We start from the raw sequence: 24,677 nt of genomic DNA, 5'->3' as shown, positions 1-24,677 counted from the left end.
GAAGAACATTTGCCGTGGCACCTGCACTCATCACTCCTTTCGGTGGACACCAAAATTCTGTTTCTCTGAATTGCCTTGTAAAAGCATAACCCCTGTAAGATCATATTTTATAACTTAGCTACTTTAGTTGGGTAATAAACCAACCTTTCAAATCATGCCCACCTGACCCAATGATGGGTTGCAAAGAACTGAACTAAATAGTGTGTGTAAATGATATGCAGGTGTGTGAACAGGTGATCAGAATTCAGGTGATTGGGATCTGGAGAGTGAGCTGCATTCAGGGGATCTACGTGTTTGAGAGTGTGAGTTGGAAGCAGATGTTACACACAGACTGGAATATGTTCCGGGATTCCTCCAATGGCATTGAGAAGTACACCACAGCTGTCATTGGCTTCATCAATAAGTGCATCGATGACATCATCCCCACAGTGACCGTACGTACATACCCCAACCAGAAGCCATGGATTACAGACAACATCAGCACTGAGCTAAAGGCTAGAGCTGCTGCTTTCAAGGAGCGGGACTCTAGCCCGGAAGCTTATAAGGAATCCTGCTATGCCCTCCGACGAACCATCAAACAGGCAAAGCGTCAATACAGGACTAAGATCGAGACGTACTACACCGGCTCTGACGCTTGTTGGATGTGGCAGGGCTTGCAAACCGTTATAGACTACAAAGGAAAGCACAGCCGAGAGCTGCCTAGTGACATGAGCCTACCAGATAAGCTAAACTACTTCTATGCTCGCTTCGAGGAAAATAACACTGAAACATGCATGAGAGCACCAGCTGTACCGGAAGATTCTGTGATCATGCTCTCCGCAGCCGATGTGAGTAAGACCTTTAGACAGGTCAACATTCACAAGGCCGCAGGGCCAGACGGATTACCAGGACGTGTACTGCGAGCATGCGCTGACCAACTGGCAAGTGTCTTCACTGACATTTTCAACCTCTCCCTGTCCGAGTCTGTAATACCAACATGTTTTAAGCAGACCACTATAGTGCCTGTGCCCAAGAACACTAAGGTAAACTGCCTAAATAACTACCGACTCGTAGCACTCACGTCTGTAGCCATGAAGTGCTTTGAAAGGCTGGTAATGGCTCACATCAACACCATCATCCCAGAAACCCTAGACCCACTCCAATTTGCCTACCGCCCCAACAGATCCACAGATGATGCAATCTCTATTGCGCTCCACACTGCCCTATCCCACCTGGACAAAAGGAACACCTATGTGAGAATGCTATTTATTGACTACAGCTCAGCATTCAAAACCATAGTGCCCTCAAAGCTCATCAATATGCTAAGGACCCTGGGTCTAAACACCTCCCTATGCAACTGGATCCTGGACTTCCTGACGGGCCGCCCCCAGGTGGTAAGGGTAGGTAACAACACATCCGCCACGCTGATCCTCAACAAAGGGGCCCCTCAGGGGTGCGTGCTCAGCCCCCTCCTGTACTCCCTGTTCACTCATGACTGCATGGCCAGGCACGACTCCAACACCATCATTACATTTTCCGATGACACAACAGTGGTAGGCCTTATCACCGACAACAACGAGACAGCCTATAGGGAGGACGTCAGAGACCTGGCCATGTGGTGCCAGGACAACAACCTCTCCCTCAACGTGATCAAGACAAAGGAGATGATTGTGAACTACAGGAAAAAGAGGACCGAGCACGCCCCCATTCTCATCGACGGAGCTGCAGTGGAGCAGGTTGAGCTTCAAGTTTCTTGGTGTCCACATCAACAACAACCTAAGTACACCAAGACAGTCATAAAGAGGGCACGACAAAACCTATTCCCCCTCAGGAGACTGAAAAGATTTGGTATGGGTCCTCAGATCCTCAAAAGGTTCTACAGTTGCACCTTCGAGAGCGTCCTGACTGGTTGCATCACTGCCTGGTATGGCAACTGCTCGGCCTTCGACCGCAATGCACTACAGAGGGTAGTGCGAACGGCCCAGTACATCACTGGGGCCAAGCTTCCTGCCATCCAGGACCTCTATACCAGGGCGGTGTCAGAGGAAGGCTCTAAAAATTGTCAAAGACTCCAGCCACCCAAGTCATAGACTGTTCTCTCTGCTACCGCACGGCAAGCAGTACCGGAGCGCCAAGTCTAGGTTCAAGAGGCTTCTAAACAGCTTTTACCCCCAAGCCATAAGACTCTTGAACATCTAGTCAAATGGCTACCCAGACAATTTACATTGCCCCCTCACCCTCTCCACACCACTGCCACTCTCTGTTGTCATCTATGCATAGTCACTTCAATAACTCTACCTACATGTACATACTACCTCAACTAACCGGTGTCCCCACACATTGACTCTGTACCGACACCCCCCCTGTATATTTTGTTATTTTTTACTGCTGCTCTTTAATTACTTGTTACTTTTATCTCTTATTCTTATCCGTATTTTTTTTAAACTGCACTGTTGGTTAATAAGGGCTCGTAAGTAAGCATTTCACTGTAAGGTCTACACCTGTTGTATTCAGCATTTCACTGTAAGGTCTACACCTGTTGTATTCAGCATTTCACTGTGAGGTCTACTACACCTGTTGTATTCGGCGCATGTGACGAATTTGATTTGATTTGATTTGTTCTACATTTTGTTCTATGACATAATCTTCATCAGCTAATGTCACTTTGAATTTTGGGGCATTTATGTAATCCAAAGAGCACATGAAGTAAAATAAAGGCTTCATAATTCATAAAGGTCATGTTAACTGACTGTTATTATATCATAGAACAAAACGTATAAGATCTCCTAAACTTGTGTTAACCTCTGACCTTATTTTTGTCGTTTATCCCAAAACCCTATTTTTTCCGTAGGAATGGCTGAACGATCCAAAGGCATCTCATTTCCGGTTTTTAGGACTACAAACTGGCGATCTTTACCTTCATTCGGATTAATATTGTTTTTCATCTGATGGTTAGGATATAGACTAGTATATTTCAAACCAAATAGCAGTTTGTAAAAATGTTAGATTTGGCTGTGAATTACAAAATAGGCCTATTGTTTTTACAAATTAATAAATATGCATAGCGGAAGTGTCTTTCCACACAACTTCAAATACAATAGGCAAGTAGAAGTAGCAGTGCATTTGTGTCGAATCTATTGGAAGACTACAATCCCAGGATTCCATTGAACGAGCATCACCGTGACAACCCGTGATGTATATTAACTCCTCCTCCTACACTTCCCCATAAAGCTTTGACATCTTGGATCAGCTGTTGGTCCGTAGAACATAGAACGGAGCTATGAATGAACAGCAGTGAAAAAAGGGCTACAATAGAGAGACAGCGAAAGGATCCGTGTCATGATGGTGCTCGTATTGATTGTCGCAGGTCTTGGGGTGGTCGCACTGCTCATGGTTTTATTCGCACCCCACATTAGGTAAGAATAAACGCGTTGTATGTTCGAGGCTGTAGTCGATGCATCATCTGACTCTATGCTTGGCTAATTAGTCTAACCTTAATAGAAATTAATTACGGTCATTGTCAAGCTAAAAACGAAGCGATTGTGTTTTGCTATTGGGGTTAAGAAGGCTATTGGCGGGAATGAATGGGTGAATCGACATCACTGTTGATGACGATGATCCAAATTATTCTTATGCAGTATTCTTATCCACATTTTTTTTTATAAATAACATCCATTTGTTGTTGTTTTGTGGAAGAAAGGCTCTGAATGCACTGTCAATTGAACATGGGTTATATGTCAATATAAGCAACTGTAAGGAAGTGCTGTACAGTAGCGCGCTACAATATTTCATGACGTGATTATGCACAACAGCGTGGCGCGCGTGGGCGGAGTTATATTTTTAACCATTATTGTTCGGCGAGACCGAGCCAGGTTTTGTGGCGTGACTGAGTCGTACGAGTTGACGTTTGATCATTGTTGCCAGAAAGTGATCTTGCATATTGAGTAACAATAATGTTGCATGTTGAACGATCAATAATAGTCATATATATATATATAATCAACTCTACTGTCAAAATGAAAAAGTTGAACCCATGTATCTCTATTCTGTAGCCTCAGGATATATATGCCTTTGTCAACACAGACAGGACTGATATAGAAGTTTGATTGTAGATAAATAAAAACAAATCCATTTTTGTTTGTCTGTCAGGAAATACTCAGCAGGTGGAGCATGTATGTCTATGGCTCGGCTGGACGGGAAGACAGTCCTGATTACTGGAGCCAACACTGGTATTGGGAAGGAGACTGCCCTGGACCTGGCTATCAGAGGTGACTAACTGACACATGGACTGCGTTTACACAGGCAGCCTATTCTGGGGGTTTTTTGCCACAAATTGGTATTTTGACCAGTCAGATCTTTTGCCAGTAATTGGGCAGAAGATCAGAATTGAGCTGCCTGTGTAAACTCTGCCAAATGATACCTTATTCCTTATATAGTGCACTACTTTGAGGCCCTGGTCTAAAGTAGTGCACTTAAGGGTGTATGGTGCCATTTAGGACTCAACAAATGGTCTTCCCAACAGTCATTCATGGTGAAACCTCCTTTCCTTCATCACCACAAAGATACTGATAAGAGAAGAAGAAAGGATACCATTCAAAAAAGTATCAATGATGCTAATTATTGGTTAATTTAAACCGGGTGGATTCGAGCCCTGAATGCTGATTGGTTGAAAGCCAAGGTATATCAGACCGTATACCACACCCCCTCGGGCCTTATTGTTTAATTGTCTATTGCCAGGTGCGAGGGTGATCATGGCGTGTAGGGATGTGGAGAAAGGTGAGGAGGCCGCAGCATTTATACGACGCATCTACTGCAAGGCGAACGTAGAAGTCCGAGAGCTAGACCTGGCTGATACCAGCTCCATACGGGCCTTCGCACAACGCTTCCTCCGAGGTAAGCCTAATAACTCCATTCATGCATCCTATTCCCTACGTAGTGCACTACTTTAGACCAGAGCCCTATTCCCTACGTAGTGCACTACTTTAGACCAGAGCCCTATTCCCTACGTAGTGCACTACTTTAGACCAGAGCCCTATTCCCTATGTAGTGCACTACTTTAGACCAGAGCCCTATTCCCTATGTAGTGCACTACTTTAGACCAGAGCCCTATTCCCTATGTAGTGCACTACTTTAGACCAGAGCCCTATTCCCTACGTAGTGCACTACTTTAGACCAGAGCCCTATTCCCTATATAGTGCACTACTTTAGACCAGAGCCCTATGAGTATAGGGTGACATTTGGGACGCAGACCTCCCCGTAACCTTTACAAGTTAATGCAGTATTTATTGTGGCGTTGTTGCGGTATTTTATTGTGGCGTTGTTGCGGTATTTTATTGTGGCGTTGTTGCGGTATTTTATTGTGGCGTTGTTGCGGTATTTTATTCCGGCGTTGTTGCGGTATTTTATTCCGGCGTTGTTGCGGTATTTTATTCCGGCGTTGTTGCGGTATTTTATTCCAGCGTTGTTGCGGTATTTTATTCCGGCGTTGTTGCGGTATTTTATTCTGGCGTTGTATTTTATTCCGGCGTTGTTGCGGTATTTTATTCCGGCTTTGTTGCGGTATTTTATTCCGGCGTTGTTGCGGTATTTAATTCCGGCGTTGTTGCGGTATTTAATTCCGGCGTTGTTGCGGTATTTAATTCTGGCGTTGTATTTTATTCTGGCGTTGTATTTTATTCCGGCGTTGTTGCAGTATTTTATTCTGGCGTTGTATTTTATTCCGGCGTTGTTGCAGTATTTTATTCTGGCGTTGTATTTTATTCTGGCGTTGTATTTTATTCTGGCGTTGTTGCGGTATTTTATTCCGGCTTTGTTGCGGTATTTTATTCCGGCGTTGTTGCGGTATTTTATTCCGGCGTTGTTGCGGTATTTTATTCCGGCGTTGTTGCGGTATTTAATTCTGGCGTTGTATTTTATTCTGGCGTTGTATTTTATTCCGGCGTTGTTGCAGTATTTTATTCTGGCGTTGTATTTTATTCCGGCGTTGTTGCAGTATTTTATTCTGGCGTTGTATTTTATTCTGGCGTTGTATTTTATTGTGGCGTTGTTGCGGTATTTTATTGTGGCGGTATTTTATTCCGGCGTTGTTGCGGTATTTTATTCCGGCGTTGTTGCGGTATTTTATTCCGGCGTTGTTGCGGTATTTTATTCCGGCGTTGTTGCGGTATTTTATTCCGGCGTTGTTGCGGTATTTTATTCCGGCGTTGTTGCGGTATTTTATTCCGGCGTTGTTGCGGTATTTTATTCCGGCGTTGTTGCGGTATTTTATTCCGGCGTTGTTGCGGTATTTTATTCCGGCGTTGTTGCGGTATTTTATTGTGGCGTTGTATTTTATTCCGGCGTTGTTGCGGTATTTAATTCCGGCGTTGTTGCGGTATTTAATTCTGGCGTTGTATTTTATTCTGGCGTTGTATTTTATTCCGGCGTTGTTGCAGTATTTTATTCTGGCGTTGTATTTTATTCCGGCGTTGTTGCAGTATTTTATTCTGGCGTTGTATTTTATTCTGGCGTTGTATTTTATTGTGGCGTTGTTGCGGTATTTTATTCCGGCGTTGTTGCGGTATTTTATTCCGGCGTTGTTGCGGTATTTTATTCCGGCGTTGTTGCGGTATTTTATTGTGGCGTTGTTGCGGTATTTTATTGTGGCGTTGTATTTTATTCTGGCGTTGTATTTTATTCCGGCGTTGTTGCAGTATTTTATTCTGGCGTTGTATTTTATTCCGGCGTTGTTGCAGTATTTTATTCTGGCGTTGTATTTTATTCTGGCGTTGTATTTTATTCCGGCGTTGTTGCGGTATTTTATTCCGGCGTTGTATTTTATTGTGGCGTTGTTGCGGTATTTTATTGTGGCGTTGTTGCGGTATTTCATTCTGGCGTTGTTGCGGTATTTTATTCCGCCGTTGTTGCGGTATTTTATTCCGGCGTTGTTGCGGTATTTTATTCCGGCGTTGTTAGTTTATTACAGTATTTATTCTGGAGTTATTACAGTATATTTCAAGGCAAGCCCTAATATTATAATGTGTTTACTCTGTAAAGCAAAGTATAATATTGACTCTGTATCTGACCCCTACAGAGGTCAACCACCTCCACATCCTGATCAACAATGCTGGGGTCATGATGTGTCCCTACATGAAGACCAAGGACGGGTTCGAGATGCAGCTGGGGGTCAACCACCTGGGTGAGACAGAGATTTACCAGACTCACTTCTAGGGTTCTATGTCAATTTGTCTTTCCACAAACACCAGCAATCTAAAGCTTGATCACGTGACACGGCGAAATGGCATGCTTGTTTTAACACCCTAAAAAGCCCACTTCAAGTTTGTAAACTGTATGTTGACACAGTTGGGTAAATGACTGGTACAGGAGTCCGATTGGAGACCAGACAAGCAGCGAAGAAACTAGAGACAGATCGGCCTGCTACCAAAGATATCATGACCGAGGACGAGACGCCGAGCTGGGCATAGCATCTGGCTGAGGAGGTCCCCAGCATCAAGAACTCATTGCAGCAGAGGTTTGATCTACTCAACGAGTAGGAGACAGCTGGAGCTGTTCTCCCCATAACACACAAAAAAGCTGCTCGGATTGACAAACTAGTTCTTGTTGCAGCGACATAGGTACTTAATGCCCTAACCCGGCAAAGTGCATGCAACTCAGGACTCTCCTGAGAGGAGTGTTGAAATTCCACTATGATTAAAAGCTGGTTAGCATGTGACGATGAAAGCACCTTAGGTACGAATGCTGCATTTTGTCCGAAGCACTGCTTTAGAGCCAATCTTCTGCTAAAGTGAGGCATGATGGGTAGAAAGCGCATGTAATTCTCCAACACATTTGGCTGAAACCATAGCCAGTAGAAAGGCAGTCTTGACTAAGAGGTCCCATAGCTAAAGTCAAGACAGGCTCATAAGGGATCGTAGGACGGCGTCGAACTCCCATGAGGGGATGAAGGAGCCACCATTCATGAATTCCGATACTGGAGTGTGTGACCCTGGTTGTGCGCCAATCAGGTCATGACCCACAGAGATGGCTGCCATATACACTTTTATTGTTTTGTTTTTTTTATTGAAAAAATATTAAAAGGAAGAAGAAGAAGAAGAAAAAAAAAGATCCAAAATAAACGGACATTCACAAACCGAAACAATTGATTGAAACTCTTGAGACCCCAGACCTGCCAACCGGTCCGAACGTGACATGTGCACAATCAGTCAGCAAGTCGGAAACCACCGCGGCCCCCAGCCCCGACCGACACGCTAACGCTATAGCCGTCACAGCCACTCAAGCACCACACTCCCTGAGATGGTCCACATACGGACTCCAAAATCTGTCAAATAAGTCTGTTTTTTGTTTCTTTATACTGTATAGAATCTATGTAGATGGGGACTTCCCTGCATCCAGGGGCTCCTGGGGGACTCTCCTGCGGCCAGGGGCTCCTGGGGGACTCTCCTGCGGCCAGGGGCTCCTGGGGGACTCTCCTGCGGCCAGGGGCTCCTGGGGGACTCTCCTGCGGCCAGGGGCTCCTGGGGGACTCTCCTGCGGCCAGGGGCTCCTGGGGGACTCTCCTGCGGCCAGGGGCTCCTGGGGGACTCTCCTGCGGCCAGGGGCTCCTGAGGGAGGGTCAAAAGGACAGAAATTGGTCAGGAAGATGGCGATTCTGCATGGTTGACACACCACTGCCTGAACGCATTCCACTTGTAGGAATACAGGGTTCACGTAGATGATGCCCTGGCAGCCTGAGTTGTATCAATTACCAAGGAGGGCAATCCTGCAGCTACCAGACGGTCACGTTCAGGGGCCTCGTCCACAACTTCTGTACAACATGTACCTCGGCAGCTAGGAGGCCGAGGAGCCTCTGACTCTCTAGCACGGTCACCTGTTTTCTCAGTTTTAAATGTTGAAAGACAATTTGTCAATGATACCACTCTTTCTGGAGAGAGTGTTGCTTGCATGATTTTGAGTGTCAAGCCCAGGAAGATGCACACACTGAGTTGGGACCAGAAAAATATTTTCTAGGTTCATTGTTAGTCTCAACTCAGAGAGGTGATGTGAGACCATGGATGTGTGTGCCAAAGCTTTGTGACCCTGCACATATTAGCCATTCGTCTAAGTAAATCAGGACCCTGAATCCTGCTTGGTGAAGGGGGGGGGGCTAGCCCTGCACTTTATACACTCTGTGAAAGTGCGAGGGGTGAGCGAAAGGCCGAAGGTCAAAACGTGAAACTGTGTGCTGGTAGAATGAGGATATGAAAGTATGCGTCTTTCAGGTCCACTGGGGTGAACCAATCACCTGGTTGTACTGACTGAAGGACAGGTTTGATTAGCAGCATTTTGAAGTGCTGGAAGATGACGATTCAGGCATGTTATGTCCAGGATCGGACGGAAGCTTCCGCCTTTTTATAGGCACTAGAAAATAGATTGAGTAGAACCCGCAGTTTTGTTGTGCTGGTTATAATTCTTCAATTGCATGCTTTTCCAGGAGCAAAGATATTTCTGCGCAGAGTGTTTTTGCTTTTGAGCAGTGTTGTGAGCTGTTGTTTTCAAGACACCCCTGAAGTGTTGGTGTCGCTGACAAAATTGTAGTGCGTAGCCTTGTGTTAGAGTGCGTAACACCCATCCGTTGGCCTGTGACCTTTTCCAGCTGGAAAAGGGGTACTGTTGTGCTAGACCAGGTATAGTCATTGAACTATCCTTGTGGTATTTTGTATGTTTGTTTGTGTATTCCTCCCATTAACAATATTACATGTGTAGCTAGTGTCATGACGTGACTATCATTAATCTGATGACTGTTATTTATCGAATCAAACTGTTTAATTGATATTCGATTTAAATGAATCATGTAACAATTAACTCATTAGGAATTCGAGGCACCACGGGAAAAGTTGTTTAACGAGTTACTATCTGCCGACTTAAACTCTAAAGAAATACAGATCTTTTACATCAATAACTGTCAATAATTATTTATTACTCCATCAGTCTCGTTCTGAACGTCGCATAATCCTTGGATCCGCAAGAACCCGAGCCCTTCTGAATATTCAGTACTACAGAAATTGATTTAATCATTTATTTATTAACTAAATAATAACACAGAATATACATACCACACTTACATGAGATAAAAGTCCCTAGTGGACTGACAAGACATGACTGCTTGTTACACATATGGAGGGGTAGGTAACGAGAGGGAGAGACAGAGAGACAACACTTGGATACATTTTTGGAAGCTACGCTCATGGAAATAATAATGCTTAGCACCCTAACCACCGCTCATTCTGTTTAGAAATGCAATATGCATTTACGCCTTCGCTGTCTTTCTCTGTTGAACTCGATGGGTCCTATTGTGAAGTTGTCGAGGGATGTAAGACTGGTTTGTCCCACCAGACTTCACAATGTCCTTTGTAGAGCTTCTCTGGTAGTGGAGCGGTTGTTAGAATAGTTACTTCAGATGTACCAACTGTTGTCTGTGGGGATTCTTCTTCCCACCTCGTGTCTTTAGTCAAAGTTCTATGACCTCTTTTACATGCACAGCTGCAGATTGTGAATGTTTCTGGTCTCTAAGGTGAGGTTATCTTCTCTTTTCTTCTAGTGTTGAGGTTGAGAGCTTCAGAGATTCTCACCATTTCAACGTCTCACGTCTTTTGGTATCAATGGTTGATTATTCAGGGTTCAGCTCTCGACCACTTTATACGCCAGTAGTAACCCGGAAATGTGCGGGTCTCACCATTTTCAGCCATGTAGCCACCGCTCCACGCTGTCTGGTCTTGTAGTTTTAACCATTTGTAACGTTCAGTTCACGCTGTACTTTGGCTGTCCTGTATGTTAATTCTTAGTGAGTCCTTAAGCACTCTGGCCAAAGGGGGTGTTCCGTCATGCTGACGTGAACTCTGAGCTCACTTGGGCGTGACTACTGACTAGTTTATATGAAAAACAATTATCTATTTAGAAAGAACTGTGATTTTAGTTATCTTTTTTTTTAAATACTCTCATACGTAATAATTTACTTTATACAACACTTAGATGTAAACTTTACAGAATGCGTTTCCTTCCTAAGTTAGTTACTTTGTCATACCATCCTTAATGACATCACAAAATAATAAACAATGTGACAGGATTATTCTTTACATCCCCTCGAACCATTCTTAACATTCCTGTCTTATGAGTATTGTTCCAAAGGTCGTGTTCTTGGAGAAAAAGGTTTTGGCGGCAAAAGTCTCTCTGTAACAGAGATTTCAGTCTTTCAATACTGCAGGGCAAGAAAGAGAAAGTTCTCGCTAAATTTCTGACCCAGTGTTGCGGTGTCAAGACTGGCACAGCACACCACCCCTCCCACCTCCCCCACCCCTTCCCCTCTTCTGTGGGAGAGAGGGGGTCTGGCTATCTTCAAGCATTTGCCTAGCTGATGGGTCCTTTGATCCACTGTCAGGAGTGTCAGGCCGCTAGGTTACCCTTTAACAGTATTACATGTGTAGCTAGGTTAAGGTCCATGCTGATCGTATACAAATAACTACAAATGGGATCTAATACTATAAAGTGTATATCTTGGAATGTTCATGGCATTTCAAATAAAGTTAAACGGTACAAAATGCACTCACATTTGAAATCCCTAGCTTGTGATGTGGCCATGTTACAACACAACTTAACAGGGAGGTTGGTCAAGAATTTTTAGATAATAGTCGACCAATATGGCAGATGTATTGTAGTGTAAGGTTTTTTTACTAAATGAATAATGTATTCTTGCTAATATTTATCCTTCTAATTCTGCACAAGCTGTGGTCTTATCTCTCCTTAAACTACTGTTATGTAAATTTGATTGTGACCCCATTCTGATGGGAGTAGAATTTAATCTGGTCAATGATTCTACAGTAGATCGCTCTAGTCGTCCCCTTCCAGCAGATAGAGCTCTATCAGCTACTTTCAAAGAACTGCAAAGCTCATTGGTATTGACTGATAAATGGCGCTTAGTCAATCCCCACTCTGGTGAATATACTGCACATCTCACTCCCATGTCCATAATTCATATTCTTGAATAGACTACCTCTTATCATGATCTGGGATTGATTCTCAGATCCATAGCATTATAATCTCAGACCATGTTTCCCCTTGTCAGCCATCTTTTATCCATCTGGCAATATCCACAGAACTAAACAATAGAGATTCAATCCAGTCCTTTATTAGGGAGAAAATCACCTCTAATTTGAACTTTGTCCCCTCTGTCCAAATAGTGTGGGAAGCTTTTAAATCGACATGTAGAGGTTGGATCAGAAGTTATTCCACAACCAAAAGGAAAACGATGTTCTTGAAGAAAACCAGTTTAATGGTGGAACTCAAGTCTTTAGATTCACAACATGGATCCAAAGAATCCCAGACTTACAAAATGCTTTACTTATTGTAAGATCGGAGATGAGGAGACTACATTTGCTTTGTTCCTATTACGTAGGAGATACTTGGAGTCAGGAGACAAAGCTGGCATTTTTATTTTTGCATATCAACCTAAACAGCTAGAAAATAAATAGGAATTTCTACCATTCAGGATTGTAATAGATCCATATTTGTATTTATTATGGATCCCCATTAGTTCCTGCCAAGGCAGCAGCTACTCTTCCTAGAGTCCAGCAAAATGTAAGGCAGTTCATACAATTTTAAAAACATTACAATACATTCACAGATTTTACAATACACTGTGTGCCCTTAGGCCCCTACTCCACCACTACCACATATCTACAGTACTAAATCCATGTGTGTATAGTGTGCATGTTATCGTGTGTGTATGCATGTGTCTGTGCCAATGTTTGTGTTGCTTCAAAGTCCCCACTGTTCCATCAGGTGTATTTTAAAATCTGATTCTCCTGCTGCATCAGTTACTTGATGTGGAATAGAGTTCCACTTAGTCATGGCTCTATGTTGTACTGTGTGCCTCCCACAGTCTGTTCTGGACTTGGGGACTGTGAAGAGACCTCTTGTGGTCCCGAAACCACTCCTGCATTGTCTTGGCTGTGTGCTTAGGGTCTTTGTCCTGTTGGAAGGTGAACCTTCACCTCAGTCTGAGGTCCTGAGCGCTCTGGAGCAGGTTTTCATCAAGAATCTCTCTCTGCACTTTGCGCCGTTCATCTTTCCCTCAATCCTGACTAGTCTCTCTGCCGCTGGAAACATCCCCAAAGCATGATGCTGTCACCACCATGCTTCACTGTAGGGATGGTATTGGCCAGGTGATGAGCGGTGCCAGGTTTCCTCCAGATGTGAAGCTTGAAATTAAGAACAAAGAGTTCAATCTTGGTTTAATCAGACCAGAGAATCTTGTTTTTGTCACGATCAGAATCCTTTTAGGTGCCTTTTGGCAAACTCCAAGCGGGCTGTCATGTGGCTTTTACCGAGAAGTGGCTTCTGTCTGGCCACTCTACCATAAAGGCCTGATTTGGTGGAGTGCTGCAGAGATGTTTGTTCTTCTGGAAGGTTCTCCACAGAGGGAACTCAGGAGCTCTGTCAGTGTGACCATTGGGTTCTTGGTCACATCCCTGACCAAGGTCCTTCTCCCCGATTGCTCAGTTTGGCTGAATGGCCAGCTCTAGGAAGAGTCTTAGTGGTTCCAAACTTCTTCCATTTAAGAATGATCAAGGCCACTGTGTTCTTGGGGACCTTCAATGCTGCAGACATTTTTTGTCTCGACACAATCCTGTCTCGGAGCTCTACAGACAATTCCTTCGACCTCATGGCTTGCTTTTTAGTCTGACATGCACTGTCAACTGTGGGTCCTTTTTATAGACAGGTGTGTGCCTTTCCAAATCATGTCCAATCAAATTGAATGTACGACAGGTGGACTCCAGTCAAGTTGTAGAAACATCTCAAGGATGATCGATGGAAACAGGATGCACCTGAGCTCAAATTTCAAGTCTCATAGCAAAGGGTCTGAATACTTATGTAAATAAGATATTTCTGTTCTTTATTTTTCATAAATTAGCAAATTTTTTCAAATAACTTGATTTCGCTTTGTCATTATGGGCTATTGTGATGTCATTATGGGCTATTGTGATGTCATTATGGGCTATTGTGATGTCATTATGGGCTATTGTGTGTAGATGTATGAAGGGGGGGAAAAAACGATTTAATCAATTTTAGAATAAGGCTGTAACGTAACAAAATGTTGTAGGCCTCATCTGTGAAGAGCTGTGGCCCTTACAGTATCTACTGTATGAAGTGGGAGAGGCTATAAGGGCACTACTGACCTGTAAAACGAGTAACCAACATCTGAAACACCTTGCCTTAACCTACATTTTCCGTATGAAGAGCATGTGGGCAAGCTAGCCTTACCAGTACTAACCGTGTACAAGTAGTACTTCAATGACATAACAACAACAGTGCTTCATTCAACATGATCCTAGTGTTATTTCCTTTCTGACAAAGCAACAGATTCATATTGTTTCTTCCTGGTAGGTCACTTCCTGTTTCCCTACGACATAAAAACAGTGTTCTATTCAACAACTCCAATAGTTTATTTTCTGATACTAAGATGTTATACTCTGTTCCTTTGTTGCAGTACAACACGGATTCCATCATGTGTTTACTGTTTCTTCCTGGTAGGTCACTTCCTGTTGACGTACCTGCTGATTGGCCTGCTAAAGCGGAGTGCTCCGGCCCGCATCGTCGTGGTTTCTTCCCTGGCTCATAACTTTGGCTGGATCCGCTTCCATGACCTCCTCAGCCAGGGCAGCTACAACAGCGGCCTTGCATACTGCCAGAGCAAGCTGGCCAACGTCCTGTTTGCTAGGGAGCTGGCCCGCAGACTCAACGGTAGGGTGGGGGAGGGAGGGGAAGAGCGGGAGGGAGGGGAAGAGCGGGAGGGAGGGGAAGAGCGGAGGGGAAGGGGTTAGAGAGGGAGGGAAGGGGAAGAGAATTGCAACCTGCCACGTGCATTTATTAACATACAAAATAAACTGAGGAATAGTGGCCATGCACATAGATTTTCAATGAGAACGCACCCGAAATACATGATCAGAAAGGCAAAACCATATTTATGAAGGTACATGCTACAGTGCATTTGGAAAGTTTTTCCACATTTTGCAACGTTACAGCCTTATTCTAAAATGGATTAAATAAAACAAATTCCTCATCAATCTACACACAATACCCCACAATGACACAATTCCCCACAATGACACAATATGACACACTACCCCACAATGACACAATATGACACACTACCCCACAATGACACAATATGACACAATACCCCACAATGACACAATATGACACAATATGACACAATACCCCACAATGACACAATATGACACAATACCCCACAATGACACAATGAAAACAGGTTTTTATAAAAACAGAAATACCTTATTTACATAAGTATTCAGACCCTTTGCTATGAGACTTGAAATTGAGCTCAGGTGCATCTTGTTTCCATTGATCATACTTGAGATGTTTCTACAACTTGATTGGAGTCCACCTGTGGCAAATTCAATTGATTGTACATAATTTGGAAAGGCACACACCTGTCTATATAAGGTCCCACAGTTGACAGTGAAGGGTACCAAAACATTTCTGCAGATGGTAGAGTGGCCAGACGGAAGCCAATCCTCAGTTAAAGGCACATGACAGCCCGCTTGGAGTTTGCCCAACGGCACCTAAAACAAGATTGTCTGGTCTGATGAAACAAAGATTGAAATCTCTGGCCAGAATGCCAAGCATCACATCTGGAGAAAACCTGTCACCATCCCTATGGTGAAGCATGGTGTTGGTAGCATCATGCTGTGGGGGTGTTTTTCAGCGGCAGGGACTGGGAGACTAGTCAGGATCGAGGGAAAGATGAACGGAGCAAAGTACAGAGAGATCCTTGATGAAAACTTGTATCAGAGCGCTCAAGACTTCACCTTCCAACAGGGCAACGTCTTGGCTGTGAGCTTAGGGTCAACGCAGGAGTGGCTTCGGGACAAGTCTCTGAATGTCCTTAAGTGGCCCAGCCAGAGCCCTGACTTGAAACCGATCGAACATCTCTGGAGAAATCGGAAAATAGCTGTGCAGCATTGCTCCTCATCCAACCTGACAGAGCTTGAGAGGATCTGCAGAGAAGAATGGGAGAAACTCCCCAAATACAGGTGTGCCAAGCTTGTAGCGTCAAACCCAAGAAGACTCAAGGCTGTAATCGCTGCCAAAGGTGCTTCAACAAAGTAATGAGTAAAGGGTCTGAATACTTATGGAAATGTTATTTCATTTTTTTTATTTTTTATGCATTTGCAAACATGGCTAAACCTGTTTTTGCTTTGTTATTATGGGGTATTGAGAACAACAATTGAATTAATTTTAGAATACGGCTGTAACGTAACAAAATGTGGAAAAAGTGAAGGGGTCTGAACGCTTAATAAAAATGGACATGCAACAATCTTCAAGATTTTATTGAGTTAGTTCATATAAGAAAATCAGTCAATTGAATTCAATTCATTAGGTCCTAATCTATGGATTTCACATGACTGGGCAGGAGTGCAGCCATAGGTGGGCCTGGGTGGGCATAGGCCCACCCACTGGGGGAGCCAGACCTAGCCAATCAGAATGCGTTTTTCCCCACAAAACGGCTTTATTACAGACAGAAATACTCCTCAGTTTCATCAGCTGTCCGGGTGTCTGGTCTCAGACGATCCTGCAGGTGAAGAAGCCAGATGTGGAGGTCCTGGACCGGCGTGGTCTGCGGTTTTGAGGCCGGTTGGACGTACTACCAAATTCTCTAAAACAACGTTAAATTCTCTAACGTTAAATTCTCTGGCAACAGCTGGTGGACATTCCTGCAGTCAGCATGCCAATTGCACACTCCCTCAACTTGAGACATCTGTGGCATTGTTGCACAAAACTTCACATTTTAAAGTGGCCTTTTATTGTCCCCCCAGCACAAGGTGCACCTGTGTAATGATCATGCTGTTGAGTCATATTCTTGATATGCCACACCTGTCAGGTGGATGGATTTTCTTGCCAAAGGATAAATGCTCACTAACAGGGATGTAAACAAATTTGTGCACAACATTTGAGAGAAATAAGCTTTTTGTGCGTATGGAACATTTCTGGGATCTTTTATTTCAGCTCATGAAACATGGGAACAACACTTTTACATTTCACAATTTTATATTTTTGTTCAGTATACTTACCAATGTGGTCTCGGGGTTGGGGATAAAGCAAAAAGCCTGACAATAGCATGGTAACTGAATCCTCTCTTCTTCCCTCCCAGGTTCCAGTGTGACGGTGAACTCTGTCCACCCGGGGTCGGTACGCTCGGACCTGGTTCGCCACTCCACCGTCATGTCTCTGCTGTTCTCTCTGTTTTCCATGTTCCTGAAGAGCCCTCGGGACGGGGCCCAGACATCCATCTACTGCGCCGTGGCAGAGGAGCTGCACTCCCTCACCGGGAAACACTTCAGGTGAGATTACAGTGTGAAGTTCTGACCCTTGTTTTTAGATGGAGCTGTTATTCCAATGGCAATATAAAGCTTGAATATGTTGAATTCTGTTGTGTTTTTAAGTTTTTCCTGTCGCCTTCTCCGGAGTTAGCAGATTTAGATAATGAGATTTTAGCACCCAAGGTGCTGTGGGTTATAGTGCTGAGTGATTTTAGTGCTTTTTGAGATCGGTTCGGTTTCGGTTTGATTTATTTAAAAAAAGAATCGCTTGTTTTCGCTTTGGATAATTAAAAACAAAAAACAAATGCCCTTTGCACTGTGGGTTGAATACTGTGACACAGAATAAAACAATGAATACAAGTTCCACGATGGTAGTGACAGCCCATTACTGCTTATCACTTATTAACTAATAATATTATTTCAGACGTCTTATTGGATGACTTAATTATTTAATTCCAAGTCATCTCATCCCTGTAGAGCTGCTGTCTGACAAAATCACTATTTTAGTAGTTCTTCAAAGTAAATAAGTCATCATTTATGACTGCTGAATACCAACTATCGATCACTTAGATCATGTATTTTCAGGTAGAGATACCTCTCGAAGCAACTGGCTCTCTATCCCTCGTTTCTGTGCTCCCCGCATAGACCAGACAAGTAGACGAGCAATGGGTTATGGTCATTGTAGTTAATTACCACATTTTCCGCGTGTAACTATGTAGAATATTGGCCTGTTGGAAACTACATTGCGCATTTCAGGCAAGATCTGATTCATCTCTAGAGAAACTGTGCATTGAGCTCACAGAGAAAAACCTAACGAAATGGAATCCAAATACTTGAATCGATGGCGTTGGTCAAATAGTTGTTTAAAAAAACACAACACATTTCGGGTAATTGCTCAGCACTAGGTGCTGCAGGTTGTGGGTTAGAACACGGTGCTGCGGGTTAGAACACGGTGCTGCAGGTTGTGGGTTAGAACACGGTGCTGTGGGTTAGAACACGGTGCTGCAGGTTGTGGGTTAGAACAAGGTGCTGTGGGTTAGACCACGGTGCTGCGGGTTAGACCACGGTGCTGCGGGTTAGACCACGGTGCTGCGGGTTAGAACACGGTGCTGCGGGTTAGAACACGGTGCTGCGGGTTAGAACAAGGTGCTGCGGGTTAGAACAAGGTGCTGCAGGTTAGAACACGGTGCTGCGGGTTAGAACAAGGTGCTGCAGGTTAGAACACGGTGCTGCAGGTTAGAACACGGTGCTGCAGGTTGTGGGTTAGAACACGGTGCTGCGGGTTAGAACACGGTGCTGCGGGTTAGAACACGGTGCTGCAGGTTGTGGGTTAGAACAAGGTGCTGCGGGTTAGAACACGGTGCTGCGGGTTAGACCACGGTGCTGCGGGTTAGAACACGGTGCTGCGGGTTAGAACACGGTGCTGCAGGTTGTGGGTTAGACCACGGTGCTGCGGGTTAGACCACGGTGCTGCGGGTTAGACCACGGTGCTGCGGGTTAGACCACGGTGCTGCGGGTTAGAACGCGGTGCTGCGGGTTAGAACGCGGTGCTGCGGGTTAGAACGCGGTGCTGCGGGTTAGAACGCGGTGCTGCGGGTTAGAACGCGGTGCTGCGGGTTAGAACGCGGTGCTGCGGGTTAGAACGCGGTGCTGCGGGTTAGAACGCGGTGCTGCGGGTTAGAACGCGGTGCTGCGGGTTAGAACGCGGTGCTGCGGGTTAGAACGCGGTGCTGCGGGTTAGAACGCGGTGCTGCGGGTTAGAACGCGGTGCTGCGGGTTAGAACGCGGTGCTGCAGGTTGCGGGTTAGAACACGGTGCTGCGGGTTAGAACGCGGTGCTGCGGGTTAGAACGCGGTGCTGCGGGTTAGAACGCGGTGCTGCGGGTTAGAACGCGGTGCTGCGGGTTAGAACGCGGTGCTGCGGGTTAGAACGCGGTGCTGCGGGTTAGAACACGGTGCTGCAGGTTGTGGGTTAGAACACGGTGCTGCGGGTTAGAACACGGTGCTGCGGGTTAGAACACGGTGCTGCAGGTTGTGGGTTAGAACAAGGTGCTGCGGGTTAGACCACGGTGCTGCGGGTTAGACCACGGTGCTGCGGGTTAGAACACGGTGCTGCGGGTTAGAACACGGTGCTGCAGGTTGTGGGTTAGACCACGGTGCTGCGGGTTAGACCACGGTGCTGCGGGTTAGACCACGGTGCTGCGGGTTAGACCACGGTGCTGCGGGTTAGAACACGGTGCTGCGGGTTAGAACAAGGTGCTGTGGGTTAGAACAAGGTGCTGCAGGTTGTGGGTTAGAACACGGTGCTGCGGGTTAGAACGCGGTGCTGCGGGTTAGAACGCGGTGCTGCGGGTTAGAACGCGGTGCTGCGGGTTAGAACGCGGTGCTGCGGGTTAGAACACGGTGCTGCGGGTTAGAACGCGGTGCTGCGGGTTAGACCGCGGTGCTGCGGGTTAGAACGCGGTGCTGCGGGTTAGAACGCGGTGCTGCGGGTTAGAACGCGGTGCTGCGGGTTAGAACGCGGTGCTGCGGGTTAGAACGCGGTGCTGCGGGTTAGACCGCGGTGCTGCGGGTTAGACCGCGGTGCTGCGGGTTAGACCGCGGTGCTGCGGGTTAGACCGCGGTGCTGCGGGTTAGACCGCGGTGCTGCGGGTTAGACCGCGGTGCTGCGGGTTAGAACGCGGTGCTGCGGGTTAGAACGCGGTGCTGCGGGTTAGAACGCGGTGCTGCGGGTTAGAACGCGGTGCTGCAGGTTGCGGGTTAGAACACGGTGCTGCAGGTTGCGGGTTGGAACACGGTGCTGCGGGTTAGAACACGGTGCTGCAGGTTGCGGGTTAGAACACGGTGCTGCAGGTTGCGGGTTAGAACGCGGTGCTGCGGGTTAGAACACGGTGCTGCGGGTTAGAACGCGGTGCTGCGGGTTAGACCGCGGTGCTGCGGGTTAGAACGCGGTGCTGCGGGTTAGAACGCGGTGCTGCGGGTTAGAACGCGGTGCTGCGGGTTAGAACGCGGTGCTGCGGGTTAGAACGCGGTGCTGCGGGTTAGAACGCGGTGCTGCGGGTTAGACCACGGTGCTGCGGGTTAGACCGCGGTGCTGCGGGTTAGACCGCGGTGCTGCGGGTTAGAACGCGGTGCTGCGGGTTAGAACGCGGTGCTGCGGGTTAGAACGCGGTGCTGCGGGTTAGAACGCGGTGCTGCGGGTTAGAACGCGGTGCTGCAGGTTGCGGGTTAGAACACGGTGCTGCAGGTTGCGGGTTGGAACACGGTGCTGCGGGTTAGAACACGGTGCTGCAGGTTGCGGGTTAGAACACGGTGCTGCAGGTTGCGGGTTAGAACGCGGTGCTGCGGGTTAGAACACGGTGCTGCGGGTTAGGCTGCGGGTTAGAACACGGTGCTGCGGGTTAGAACGCGGTGCTGCGGGTTAGAACGCGGTGCTGCGGGTTAGAACGCGGTGCTGCGGGTTAGAACGCGGTGCTGCGGGTTGTGGGTTAGACCGCGGTGCTGCGGGTTAGAACGCGGTGCTGCGGGTTAGAACGCGGTGCTGCGGGTTAGAACGCGGTGCTGCGGGTTAGAACGCGGTGCTGCAGGTTGTGGGTTAGACCACGGTGCTGCGGGTTAGACCGCGGTGCTGCGGGTTAGAACGCGGTGCTGCGGGTTAGAACGCGGTGCTGCGGGTTAGAACGCGGTGCTGCGGGTTAGAACGCGGTGCTGCGGGTTAGAACGCGGTGCTGCGGGTTGTGGGTTAGACCACGGTGCTGCGGGTTAGAACGCGGTGCTGCGGGTTAGAACGCGGTGCTGCGGGTTAGACCGCGGTGCTGCGGGTTAGAACGCGGTGCTGCGGGTTAGAACGCGGTGCTGCGGGTTAGAACGCGGTGCTGCGGGTTAGAACGCGGTGCTGCGGGTTAGAACGCGGTGCTGCGGGTTGTGGGTTAGACCACGGTGCTGCGGGTTAGAACGCGGTGCTGCGGGTTAGAACGCGGTGCTGCGGGTTAGAACGCGGTGCTGCGGGTTAGACCGCGGTGCTGCGGGTTAGAACGCGGTGCTGCGGGTTAGAACGCGGTGCTGCGGGTTAGAACGCGGTGCTGCGGGTTAGAACGCGGTGCTGCGGGTTAGAACGCGGTGCTGCGGGTTAGAACGCGGTGCTGCGGGTTAGAACGCGGTGCTGCGGGTTAGAACGCGGTGCTGCGGGTTAGAACGCGGTGCTGCGGGTTAGAACGCGGTGCTGCGGGTTAGACCGCGGTGCTGCGGGTTAGGCTGCGGGTTAGAACACGGTGCTGCGGGTTAGAACGCGGTGCTGCGGGTTAGACCGCGGTGCTGCGGGTTAGACCGCGGTGCTGCGGGTTAGACCGCGGTGCTGCGGGTTAGACCGCGGTGCTGCGGGTTAGAACGCGGTGCTGCGGGTTAGACCGCGGTGCTGCGGGTTAGAACGCGGTGCTGCGGGTTAGAACGCGGTGCTGCGGGTTGTGGGTTAGACCGCGGTGCTGCGGGTTAGACCACGGTGCTGCGGGTTAGAACACGGTGCTGCGGGTTAGAACACGGTGCTGCGGGTTAGAACGCGGTGCTGCGGGTTAGAACGCGGTGCTGCGGGTTAGAACGCGGTGCTGCGGGTTGTGGGTTAGACCACGGTGCTGCGGGTTAGAACACGGTGCTGCGGGTTAGACCACGGTGCTGCGGGTTAGAACGCGGTGCTGCGGGTTAGAACGCGGTGCTGCGGGTTAGAACGCGGTGCTGCGGGTTGTGGGTTAGACCACGGTGCTGCGGGTTAGAACACGGTGCTGCGGGTTAGACCACGGTGCTGCGGGTTAGAACACGGTGCTGCGGGTTAGACCACGGTGCTGCGGGTTAGACCACGGTGCTGCGGGTTAGAACGCGGTGCTGCGGGTTAGACCACGGTGCTGCGGGTTAGAACACGGTGCTGCGGGTTAGACCGCGGTGCTGCGGGTTAGAACGCGGTGCTGCGGGTTAGGCTGCGGGTTAGAACACGGTGCTGCAGGTTGTGGGTTAGAACAAGGTCCCACATCGGCCACTTAATACATGAGTCTCTGTCAATTTTGACAGTTCTGTGAGTCACTATGGAGTAAACAACCGCTCGATGACCAAATGATTTATTAGAAACTTTCTACTTTCATTTGATGACAGAATAAACCAAAAGGGAAGCACTGATCATGCAGATAACTAAAGTCCTCTTCCTCCCGCTCACTCTCTCTCTCAGTGACTGCGCGCCGGCCTTCGTAGCTCCCCAGGGGAGGAAGGAGGAGACAGCCAAGAAGCTGTGGGACGCCAGCAGTGAGCTCCTGGGCATCGTCTGGGACGACTGATCTGAACCACCCTGTTATCACTATCCACACAGGGTGCACTTGATGATGCAAGCTATTTCCTTTTTATAGTGCACTACTTTTGACCAGGACCCACAACCTTGTTCCCTTGTCTCAATTGCTTCCGCTTAGGAAAGAGCCGGCTAGATGAAATTACGGCCCACGGGGCTCTGGTCAAAAGTAGTGAACTGTAGATTAGGGCTCACGCTATATATATATATAAGGTGCCATTGGTGACGCAACTATGCTCTCTGTTCTCAAATCATTATCATTTCATGACATTAATTAACCTCAAACTACAGTTTTCCCAACGGGACTTGAGGAATTGGGTAGGAACCATAGAGGTTGAAAGATGCCATAATGGCACAGAGATGAGTCTTCTATCTCTATGGTAGTAACTGTAAAATGAGTCCTCTATCTATCTCTATGGTAGTAACTGTAAGATCAAATGCATTACTGTACTGTGAAGGGTCTAGTCAGGGCATAACCAGGTCTAGTCAGGGCATAACCGGGTCTAGTCAGGGCGTAACCAGGTCTAGTCAGGGCGTAACCGGGTCTAGTCAGGGCGTAACCGGGTCTAGCCAGGGCGTAACCGGGTCTAGCCAGGGCGTAACCGGGTCTAGCCAGGGCGTAACCGGGTCTAGCCAGGGCGTAACCGGGTCTAGCCAGGGTATATTACAAACCATTTGTTTTAGTTTGTTTTGTATCTTATTATATTCCAAACCTCCGTGTAGATTCAGCTTTGTTTGGTTGCTTTTAAGCTTGCCTCTTCTAAACCATTGTAAGCTGTTATTTTCTCTCCTGTTTCTTTAATCTTTCCTCAATTTCTTTTCCCCTCAGCATTCAGCACATGTGAAACTGCCAAGATTGTCTTTTATACAAATGTGAAACATGCCTTTTTCTACATTTAGGGTTGGAAGATTCCTGAAATTATGAAGGAACAGAAAGGAAATCTGGGAATCCTCCAACCTGGAATTTGGGGAAATTTTCCAGAAATGTGCAACCCAACTACATTAGTAGTCATGTCAGGAGTTGAATGTTTACATCTACTGTAAATAAAGATCAAATGTTACTAGCTACTATTCCTAATATCGGTTTGTTTAGTAACACACACACAAGTAATAAGGAACGATTCAAATACCTCACACTCTTTATTACCCCTCTGGCTTCCAACATGGTCGCTATAAGACATATGTAACGGATGTGAAATGGCTAGCTAGTTAGAACTGATTGAAACGCTACTAGCGCGTACCCGCTAACTAGCTAGCCATTTCACATCCGTTACACATAAAACCACGTCTAGACTTGACAGTTCATGCAGCTTTTGTATTCTGATAATGGAGTTAAGAACACGTCATGCATCTACACCTACATTTTAAACGTGTCCATTGCCACGCTATATTGCCATGCAACAAACGGTGCAATAGGCAAAATATGATAACAAAACCGAATGGTCGTAGCTGACTACTCCCTTTTAGCTAGCAACGCTAAAAGGGATTGCAAACGAGTTAGCATAACTCTAGCCAAATAACAAATAGTTTTTTTTTCTAAATATCTTGCTGGCTAGCATTTGAGTCCAGCAAACACGTTCCTCACACGCTAGAAACGTATTTCCTCCGACGTTATAAGGAAAAGGAAAATCTCTCGGTCCCAAAACACACGTTTTCTGGAGACTTGTGGGAGGAGTGCTGATAACGTCGCCCAATGTGTCTCGGTTAGGTCCAGACTGAGGAGAAATCTGAACACAATCCTGAAGTGGTCAACCAGATATGAACACAATCAGACCACAAACCCGTCTTTTCAATCTGGGCTTCCAACATGGCCACTATAGGACAGACAGTAGCCCTCTGGGCTTCCAACATGGCCACTATAGGACAGACAGTAGCCCTCTGGGCTTCCAACATGTCCACTATAAGACAGACAGTAGCCCTCTGGGCTTCCAACATGTCCACTATAGGACAGACAGTAGCCCTCTGGGCTTCCTAACATGGCCACTATAGGACAGACAG

At 47.0% G+C, this 24,677-nt stretch overlaps 1 protein-coding gene across 3 annotated transcripts; it reads left to right on the top strand.

Annotated features, from left to right (window-relative positions):
- The first annotated feature begins 3,208 nt into the window (after positions 1–3,208).
- On the top strand, positions 3,209–23,750 carry rdh12 (retinol dehydrogenase 12). Of its 3 annotated transcripts, XR_005476104.1 has the most exons (8): positions 3,319–3,395; positions 4,129–4,247; positions 4,717–4,872; positions 7,052–7,156; positions 14,545–14,754; positions 17,186–17,375; positions 22,566–23,159; positions 23,202–23,750. XR_005476104.1 is itself a non-coding variant. In XM_038987290.1 (7 exons), exons 1-7 carry the CDS (start codon positions 3,319–3,321, stop codon positions 22,669–22,671), a joined length of 963 nt encoding a protein of 320 aa, XP_038843218.1. In that variant the 5' UTR covers positions 3,209–3,318; the 3' UTR covers positions 22,672–23,750. The 3 variants fall into 3 exon arrangements, 2 of the variants coding, with proteins under 2 accessions (XP_038843218.1, XP_038843219.1); XM_038987290.1 differs by having other exon boundaries at positions 3,209–3,395; positions 22,566–23,750; XM_038987291.1 differs by lacking the exon at positions 14,545–14,754 and having other exon boundaries at positions 3,209–3,395; positions 22,566–23,750.
- The last annotated feature ends 927 nt before the right edge of the window (positions 23,751–24,677 follow it).

This window comes from Salvelinus namaycush, unplaced genomic scaffold, assembly GCF_016432855.1.
Source record: "Salvelinus namaycush isolate Seneca unplaced genomic scaffold, SaNama_1.0 Scaffold690, whole genome shotgun sequence".
Lineage (NCBI taxonomy): Eukaryota > Metazoa > Chordata > Actinopteri > Salmoniformes > Salmonidae > Salvelinus > Salvelinus namaycush.
This window is presented reverse-complemented; position numbering and strand designations above follow the sequence as displayed.